The sequence below is a fragment of the Alosa alosa genome, chromosome 12 (genome assembly GCF_017589495.1).
Source record: "Alosa alosa isolate M-15738 ecotype Scorff River chromosome 12, AALO_Geno_1.1, whole genome shotgun sequence".
NCBI classification, from domain to species: Eukaryota; Metazoa; Chordata; class Actinopteri; order Clupeiformes; family Clupeidae; genus Alosa; species Alosa alosa.
The window spans coordinates 23,469,053-23,479,177 of NC_063200.1; the positions used below are offsets into that span (position 1 = coordinate 23,469,053).

General features: G+C 42.7%; 1 protein-coding gene across 1 annotated transcript; it reads left to right on the forward strand.

Annotated features, from left to right (window-relative positions):
* Positions 1-343: 343 nt before the first annotated feature.
* isoc1 (isochorismatase domain containing 1) lies at positions 344-6,000 on the forward strand. Its single transcript, XM_048258118.1, is given in 6 exon segments — positions 344-639; positions 2,813-2,932; positions 4,624-4,827; positions 5,340-5,390; positions 5,392-5,457; positions 5,821-6,000. Coding segments are annotated over 6 exon segments (852 nt in total). The 5' UTR covers positions 344-375; the 3' UTR covers positions 5,968-6,000.
* The last annotated feature ends 4,125 nt before the right edge of the window (positions 6,001-10,125 follow it).

Below are 10,125 nucleotides of genomic sequence, written 5' to 3' on the forward strand. Positions count from 1 at the left end.
AGCCTATTTATTCACCATTGTTATGAGCACAACATTAATTTTGTTGATGTTAATTTTGAATTCAATAATTAATAGGCTATCAGTGCATCTAACATTAGAAGGCACTAACTATGATAATGGGCGGAGTTAACATAGTTCAGACACTGAGTTTCTCTTGCTTTGAAAAAAAAAGCAAAAAAAAAACTTTGCAAATAGCCTATACACTTCGTCTATCGTGACTTTCAGTTTGATTATTATTACAATTTTCTGAGGGCAACTTATATGGAGAAGTTCAACGTCACAAGATCGTGTTTCTAATTCTAGGTGAAGGTTGATAGGTCGGATTCACTCATATTACCCGCCCACAATCTCCTATAGTCATTTCCTCGTAGCATCATGGCGGACGGACATTGCAACAATAACCATTTACCGGTTTTGTTTTCATATTCCGTCTTCTCGCGTCCTTCATCCGTGCCCGTGGGGTCTGGGCACGAAGTCTTGATCCAGAAATTTCTGTCACTATATGGTCACCAAATTGACGTCCATCGTAAATTTGTTATCCAGTCGTTCTCCGAGGAATGGGGACAGTACATTGATTTGCCGAAGGGATTCTCCGTATCTGAGAAATGCAAGCTTCGATTAGTTCCTCTACAAATGGATGTAAGACAATATTATTTTCATTACTGGACAGATTTTTTATGTTGTCGTACTTAATTATTCTGAAGAGCAATTCATATCAATAGCCTTGTTATGCTATTCGCATGTCCGTGAAACCGAAAGGTGCCTGTGTAACTTTGGCAGTGTGGCACGGCAAGACTGAAATACAGACAACTGTTGCGTGTTTCTGGTCTTAATATTCGTGTGACGTTATGCTATTGCGCATTTTGGTCCGTTGTCTAAGAATAGGCTATAAAATAGCCCACACGTAGTTGTTATAATGCATGGGTGTAGAAATCAGATTCTACGAGATTAATAACCTGAACTGAATGCTTCATGACCTATACTTAATATAATAACATACTAATGTCAGTTTTCAGTAGTATGGTTAGTTTGATACTGTGTGTAGTGTAAATTTAATTTAGTGTTAATATCACAGATTGTTTAATATAAATAGGCTATTACATGTGGTTCTCTGAACTGAGGAAGTCTATAATGTATAATGTATTCCATTTCATGAAAATATGTCATTTTATGATGGCTCAAATTAGATAGAAGAAGTCCATGGCACAGAAGTAAATACAAAAACATTGCAATCTTAAAATGGCGTACTGATGTGCACATAACCATCAACGTCAGTTACTGGTTTGAGTCATCTAACAAATTGGAATATTTAATCCTGTAAAGCTTACTGGACATCTGTCTTACAGTGGCAGCACTGATGTGGACCCAAACAGCTTCACCACCAGTGCCGTCGTCGTGTGTGTGTGTATGTGTGTGTGAGTGAGTGCCGTCGTCGTGTGTGTGTGTGTGTGTGTGTGTGTGTGTGTGTGTGTGTGTGTGTGTGTGTGTGTGTGTGTGTGTGTGTGTGGTGTGTGTTGCTATGTTTTGGAACATGTTTCTGGAGAATTGTTATTAAAGGCATAAGACAGTGCCACTGGAGTGAATAAATCAGTTGTGGTCACGAATGCATTAGATTAAACAGAATAAGACTTAATACAGGCTCAGGTTTTTTTTTTTTTGTTCTTTTTTTTTTTTCTGCCTGATGCAGTGGCACTCTATTGTAATGTCAAATCTACCCCCCAACCCCCGTCACCACCACTCCAAACAGGATTTGCGCTCTAGGGCACGGTGAGGAAATCGGTGCCTTAGGTCTGCTAGCTCCATCCTTCATCCCTCATCATTTTCCATGAGATTGTCATCTTATCACACATCATATTGTTGCCTGGTGGAAATCAGAACTGTCCATAAAGACCAGGAACATATGGCTGAACTCTCGGTGAAATTGATCCCCAGGGGTCAATCCAACAGGGCCATGACCTGGGATGGGACACGTACTGCGGTCACGTGGGGAAAAGATATACCGTTGTCCTGAATACATGATAAAGCCATTTCCGTCCATTTTTCCACTCTTAACCACAGTGCGGTGGAATATTTCAGTTAATGTCACGTTAAATGTGAAGCTCTGATGTTTTTGGTGGAGAGGGGGACAATCTCTATGAGAGTTGATGAAGTACAGTAGTTAGCCAAGCCACAGTCTTCACCATACGCTCAGGTATGAGGGCGAATATGTATCGCATTTAGACTGGTAACACAGAGGTCATGCAGGAATGAATGGATATACTAGTAATACAGTATACAAATCTAATGAATAATTAAAGCCTTACATATCATTCAGAGTCAGCATTTGTGCATTAGAAGCAGTGTGATTCAGCTGACTGGACACATGCAAAAGGAATACTTGTTTGGAGTTTAATACAAAACGGATGGGATTTTTAAGAAGAAAAAATCCCATAGGAAACAAACCCAAGGAACAAGTATTGTGCACAGCAGTCCTTTCCAGACTATCAGGCTTTTGTAGGCTGTTGTTTATTTCTGAGATGCTATCTTCTCTACTGTGGGCCCGTGTTCAGGTAATCCATCACTGTTGCCAACCAGGATCGGTTGATTGCATCCCTGGCATCAGCTGTACTGTGTGTGGACAGGTAGACAACTTGCTGCCATGTGGGCATCGTGCCGAGACATTTGGTCATCCGCAGTTTCCTCATCTGAACATTAATCCTCCTTCTGAATTGGATCTCCTTCTGAGTCTTTGTTTAAACAGCGATATGTGTCTGCCATTTCCTAACATGTAGTATTGTTGATGTTTTTTTATTTTTTTTTTTATTTCCTTTAGATCACTACTCTGGGGAACCTTGCTCCTTCCACTACCATGTTCTTTTGCTGTGACATGCAGGAGAGGTTCAGGCCAGCCATCAAGTACTTTGGTGACATCATCAGTGTGGGACAAAGGCTGGTAGGTTGCACCCATCTTTCCTTAAATGCACATTGTTTCTGAGGACGAATTGTCTTTGTTATAAGTATGACTTTTAGCCTGACAGTGAAAGCATTGAGGATAGACCGCTTCGCACACCGCTGTACCCCCCCCCCCCCCCCCCCCCACCCCTTTTCATTTAGCATGAAACGCCTACATGTTTCGGTTGGTGCTGCCTGTGGTCAGAAGTCACAGGAAAGGATGCTCACCAGCTCACTGATCCCTTTTGATCCTCCATGTGTCGCTCTCCAAGAAGCCAGTATGAAAGTGCACACTTTGCTTGGGAGAACTAGTGTTTAGTGGGTTCCATTTAGAACTGGGCCTTTGAAGCTCTCCGTCTGCTGTATCAAAAAAAAAACAGAGAGTGTGTGTGTGTGTGTGTGTGTGTGTGTGTGTGTGAGTGTGATTGTGTATGATCTAGAAGTAGAGTCCTAAAATAGAGTGCTTGAGATTACAAAGAGCTCCCTCCCACACTTGGAGATGAAATGAGCCAAACCAATCCATCACTTGGCTGTTTATTATACACATGGTTGATTTGAAGGTCTCTCACGCGCGCTGTGTGAAAACCCGCATTGACCTTGTCCAGTTCTCCCCGTAAAACTGTCCAGACTCAGACACTGTCTGTCCCGTGTTTATACGTGGAACTATCTCCGGGTAGGAAAGCGGAAGGCCTGATGTGGGTATCGCCACTTAATCAGAGTGAGATGTCAAACTGCGGATCAAGGAACTACACTCCGTTCAATTATAAACTCGGCTTCGGCGCGTCCGTGAGAGATTTCTGTAAAGCCTTCTCATGCAGTACACACCCGAATATGAATTCCTCTTCTGGTGGGATCATGTCCGTTCCCTCATTTCCTGCGACAGTATCCCCTCAACGCAGGTCTGCATTAGAAGTAACATCTTCAGGCGGCTGGAGTTTGTCGCTCCAATCGGGTGCGGATGGGTTTATCTGGGAAAGAATTTTCCGCTGTCTGGGGCTGCGGCGGGGTTGGGGGGCTTGGAGGCTTCAGCAGTCAGTGCCAGAACTGATTGTCTCTTCTTCTCTCCTCTCTTCTTTTTTTGGGGGTTTTTGTTGGGGTGACAGCCAAGCGATAGTTTCACAGCTTTGGTCATCTGTCTGCGGGGACCATCTCTTGTCTCCTGTTTCCTGTGCGCGCGTCCAGTTTCCTCTTCCCCTTCTGGTGCCTCCTGGGCCCCCAGCCATCAGCGATAGAAGGCCTACTCACATTCAGATATATTTCACCACATACTGTAATAATAATATCAACCTGCAGTTACTTAATAAGTATTGGACATACAAGTCGTTAACATTGTACTAGAGGTACAGTCAAGTCATTTACAGAGAACTACAAAATGCATTTATGTAATGTTGTATTTCTATATTGCCATGTATTACAATGTGCCCACAGCCAGCAGCAACGGGTCTTCTCACATTCAGATATATTCTTCCATGCAGCAATATTATCAGCCTACAATAAGCATTTGACGCACTTAAATGAAATGTATCATTTAATTAATACTAGAGAATGCGTTTGTGTATTTTGTTTTCCCATATATGCAATATATGTTGCCATCATACAATTCAAGAGCAGCCACCAATTAGATGGTTGTGAAAATGAATGTGTTTAGGCACTTGTCATGTTAAATTAAGCGCTCATGTCTGTCTCCAACAGCTCCAAGGGGCTTGTATCCTTGGCATCCCAGTCATCGTGTCGGAGCAGTACCCTAAAGGGCTTGGCGCCACCGTCCAGGAGATGGACCTCACCGGTGCCAAGTTGGTCTTCCCCAAGACCAAGTTCTCCATGTTGCTGCCGGAGGTGGAGGCTGCACTGGCGGAGGTCCCTAGCGTGCGCAGCATCGTGCTGTTTGGAGTGGAGGTACTAACCAGCTGGCCTGTGATCAAACGGAGCTCTTCCCCTATTCACAGCAATGAGTTATATATGATATGGTAGCCAGTTCAAATGTTATAAGAAGTTATGTCTATAGCAGTAGTGATAGCATATTCACCTTTTCTTATGGCAACTGTACCCTATAAGCCATAATATGGCTTTATGGACAGTGATGCTGTGTCATCTGAGAAAGCCAGGTGTTTTGTCAGGTTAATATGGTCTACTCGAGTAGGATCAGTATTTTCCTGTTCCCTCTCCTGTGAATTTATATAGTGTGATATTTATATTTTCTATGTACTGCAAAAATGTATAGCAAGAACCAAAACATGTGTTATAACGATTACCATGGCATAGTATAGTCATTTGTATTTTATATGGGCAACAGTGCCAGGTGTCAAATGGGTTACTGCCAGTTCTTTCATCATAGATAGAAAATGTATGCTAATGATGTAGCACAATTGAGTGTAGTATAATTGGCCTCTTTTGTATCTGTTGCCTAGACCCATGTGTGTATACAGCAGACTGCACTTGACTTGACTGGCCGAGGACTTTGAAGTCCATATTGTTGCTGATGCCACTTCATCCAGGAGCATGATGGACAGGATGTTTGCTCTGGAGGTAAGGTTCACCTCCCTCAACCTCTCCTCCAGACACAACAAGAAATTCCATGGGAAACTTGCAGTGGAAATGCACTCTGCACCATCATTATTCTTTTTTGCTCATGTAATTGTAAAGATACTTTACTTTTTGCACCCATCTGATTGCAAATGTCTACAGAGATTTAGACAACCTCTCTTCCTTACCTTCTCCTTATCTGTGTAATTAATCACAAAACTATATAGTAATTCTCCCCTCTGTCACTCTCCCCCTCTTTCTATTACTCTCTCTCTCTCTCTCTCTCTCTCTCTCTCTCTCTCTCTCTCTCTCTCTCTCTCTCTCTCTCTCTCTCTCTCTCTCTCTGGCACGCTCTCTCTCCCTCAGCGAATGGCTCGCACTGGTATCATCGTCACCACCAGTGAGTCAGTGCTGTTGCAGTTGGTGGCAGATAAGGAGCACCCCAAGTTTAAGGAGATCCAGAACCTCATCAAAGCCAGTGCCCCTGAGTCTGGCCTCCTCTCCAAGGTGTGAGGGCTCCAGGGGTGGTAGGAGGTGAAGGGCGGTGGTGAGGTAGCGGGGGGGGGGTGGGGGGTAAATGCCACATGAGGGTCCTGTTAGTGGGAGAGTTAAGAATAGAATGGATAAATGGAAAATGTCAGCTTTGTCAGTCTCAGAGGCCTCAGACTCCACCCCACTGCAGGCTCTCTCCCACACCCGAGAGAAGTCATTGTTTGTGTTTCGATCCGAGGTCAATTCGATGTAAACCAGATGTGTTCGCTTCATTAAGAAGTGTCTGCAGTCTCTTGAACACAAGTTAGTTTAGCGCAGGATGGTGATCGATGTGTTCATTCGGGGGTGATGGGGCAGAGAGCGATGAATCAGACTCGGAGGGATGCTGCCAAGGTTGGGACGGAGAACTACTGGAGGAGGAGGAGGATTTAAGGGAGTGGAGGTTTTGGGAGAGCAGGATGAATCTTTCACATTTGATCAGTAGAGCTGTACTTTATTGTTGTATTCTCTTGTTTTGTTTATGTTTGGTTTGTTTTGTTCTGTTCTGTTCTGAGGGGTATCCCAGCTGTGTAATTTAGGAACAAAGCTGGGTAGGTTAAATGGTTAGGCCAAACAAAGCCACATACTAGCTCTGCTATTAGGAGGTTTACCACGTACTCTGAGGTAACCTACCCAGGGTTGTTATTAAACCACACACTTAAAATATCCTATCCTGCTAAGGTATTGTTATTTGAACATGACCTGAAATTATCTGAATATTTGTTCTCGCATTTTGATAATTGTTACTTATTTAAAGGAACACGCCAAGGTTTTGGGATAAGAGCTTATTTAGCGTCTACCCCAGAGTTAAAGGAGTGATTTCTTGGATTGTTACCGAACGTTCTGTAGGCCAAAATCAAAACACTGATGAACATTCTCAAGACTACCAGACGCGAGCCTCTTCTGGGTTGCCAGATGTAATTAAGACTTAGCTAATAACGTTAGTTGACCTGCAGCTGCTTTAACGTTTCTCCAACCATGACCCAGCTACACATTACGGAAACAATGAAAACAAAAAATACCTCTCTAACCAACATATTTAGCTGAAGTTAGCGATGCAGATGAAGTTTAGCCTAGGCCTACCTGTCGTGAAGAAATATGGCCAGCTCTGCGTCAGACTTGATATTCTTCGTTTGAATCGTCGCCATATCAGTAAGCTCCTCCGATTTAATTTTGGAAATTTGCCTGCCTCCCGTAGGCGTTCATGACTAGCCTACAACTGACAGCAAGTTGACAGTTGGCCTTTGCAAATTTGGCAACACAAATAGGAGGACTCGCCAGCCCATTATTAATACGCTATTCTAGAATTAATCGTTCAAAACATAAACGAAAATTCCAAGAGATTCCGCCCCGTAACTAATTTTTTTTCATGGATTTTACAGGGTTTTACAGGTTATAGTAATGTTGTCAAATAAGCCATTACTTCAATTCATCGTGTTTCCTTACTCTCTGACAACATATGGTGATCATTTTTGGAATGGTTACCATTTATTTTCCATTATTTCCTACATACTGGACCTATAAGATAAGAGGATACATGCCTTTCTCTTCTCTGTATGTGCAATAATCCAGTCTGACACTGTTAGCTTAGTTTAGCATAATTAACTGGAAATGGGTTAGACCAGTTAGCCTATAGCTCCCTTTTAGCTATAGACTAGCTATAGGCTAACTGGTACTCGCACAGAGAAGAGAAAGGTATGTCTCCTCTATCCTCTCTGGGGTAGACAGCTAAAATGTTTCCCAAAAGGTTGGTGTGTCCCTTTAATGTCAGCCTCTTGTTAGATATTAGTTGCGTGTTGTGCGTCCCCTGTGTTTGTTTGTTTTGATATACAATATAAGTGTTTTCTGTTTTGCTTGGTTTTGGTGAGTTATGGAATTTAAAATCCCACTGAATAGCTCTGGCCTTCACACTTTCTGCAACACATAGCCTACCTCTTATGTTTTGCGGTAATTTTAAGTCACTGAAATAGAAATTAAACCATTGGACCTGAGTGTAAAATGTTCTTATAAAGGAATTTTGTTGTTTGACTTTGTATACCTTGGTTGTAGAATGTAATATTTCTTGTAATAGGCTGTATAAGGCATGTGATATTTCTAGCCTCTATCAATTTGTAAGATTAGGATGGTGTGAAACTGTATTGTTGAGGTTGAGATACCATAATCGAATAACATTGAACATATCTCATTAAAGTTATCTTATCCTGCACATTTCCCTAACTTGAAAACAGAAAATGTTACATTGGGAAAATGCACTAGCTCGCTAACCTAATAACTTAGAACTGATACAGGTCCTCCCTTGTAAATCAAGTAGGGGAAAACTGAGTGAAAGAGAGTGAGAGAGAGGTGGGGGAGAGAGAGGAACAAACCGTTGTATGTGTATGATATCCTTTGCAGATGCCCCTGTGTTGGTGTGTGTGTGTGTGTGCATGTGTGTGTGCATATGTGTGTGTCCGTACTGATCTATAAAACAGCCCCTTGGGCGTTACATTTTAATCGAGAAAAAAAAGTCAGAAAACTTCGGTGCCTATTTATGACCTGTCTGAACTGATTGTACTCACTCTTCTCGAAGGTACTTCACGTCGTGACAATATCAACTTGTGCACTATTTAATCAATTGTGTTGGGTAGGGGGAAAAACAAATCCTTTTGTATGAACAAGAGATGAATAAATGTTTATACACTGTAAATATGTCTGTGCAAAATCTATTTTGGGCTTAATTGAAAATTAATGGAATAATAATCTTTGTTCCATGTCAGCATAATTCTTCCAGATATGTAGCGTAGCGTGCAGAGGGCTTTTTCAAGTGAAAACCGTGGCAAGTGTCCCAGTGTGAAAAGGCTTTAATTTATGAACTTGTTTTAGTTGATATCTATCCAGTGTAATGTACACACTCCCCAAGTCAAATATTTTTCTTGGATTCGATTGTCACATAAAAAGTTAAACGTCTAGCCCTGCAAAGATCCTGTAATGGGTAATTTATGACACTTCCAGAATGGGACCTAATCTTGCCGAAATGGCTGTTTTACTCAATTTGGTGCGAGCAGAACTGAGGACTCACAGGAGAGTTGGGATAGAAAATGATACACAGCTCACATTCAACGTCCACACATTATATCACCTCCCTGCCACGGCTCTCAGTCAAACGGCCAAAAGCGCCTGCATTCGCAAAGCTTTCCTAACAAAGCTGCTGGCAGAGATCTGGTGGTGATGTTTTCAACTGGCCTGGTGAGGGCACCAGCGGTCCAGCTTTTACCCTGGCTCAACACACCATCTGTTCCCTGTTGTCCAGCCGATAGCATAAGTTTGACAAAAATCGGCCACTAAAACAGCAGATGTCCATTTCACACCACGTACAGTGTATTGTGTTACACTCAGATGTCTTCTCTCTGAGCTAGATACATGTCACACATGCATGGTAGTTGCAGAAAGTCAACAGCAACTGCTCAAACACTGAATCTGCTACCACAATTACGGTACTACCACTGTATAAGCATCCCTGAAGCCTCTGGAGGGGCCCAGAGATGTCTTGAGCTCCTCTGATACTCATTTAGTATTTCAGATTTTGTACTCCACGGCCTCTCTTGTGGCAGGTTTCTCATTCAATGAAGTCTAATTCACAGACCCCCTCAGCTTCATATGTTAACTTGCACACATGAAAGGCTCTCCTTAACAAGACGTGCCCCTGAGCTAATCAAATCGGCCCGCGTTGGCACTCGCTTGTAGGGAAGCCGTTTCCACAGCAGTGTAATCTGCTTTGAGGCTGCTCTCCGCATCTCACCCTGTCATCGTAAACAAGGCATGAATGTACACATGCGGCTGGCAGAAGTGATCCTTCAGATCAGCACTGATTTCGATCATTTTGCTCTTACATTGTTTAAAAGCTATGATTAAATCTCACGGTTATGCCATGTGGCGATGCCAGCACACCGCCTTTGTTTAACATCTGCTCACCAGGCATGTGTTGGTCCAGATATGCCCAGATATACCCCTATCCCCCACCCCTACATAACAAGACAGGAGCTCTCTCTGGTTTCGTGTCTGACCATATACTAAAGGCCACTTCTCCTCAGTTCAGCGTCAGGGGGCATTCAGTGGAGTTTTTTTTATCTAGAGGAACACTGAGGCCATGTCTATGAAGGC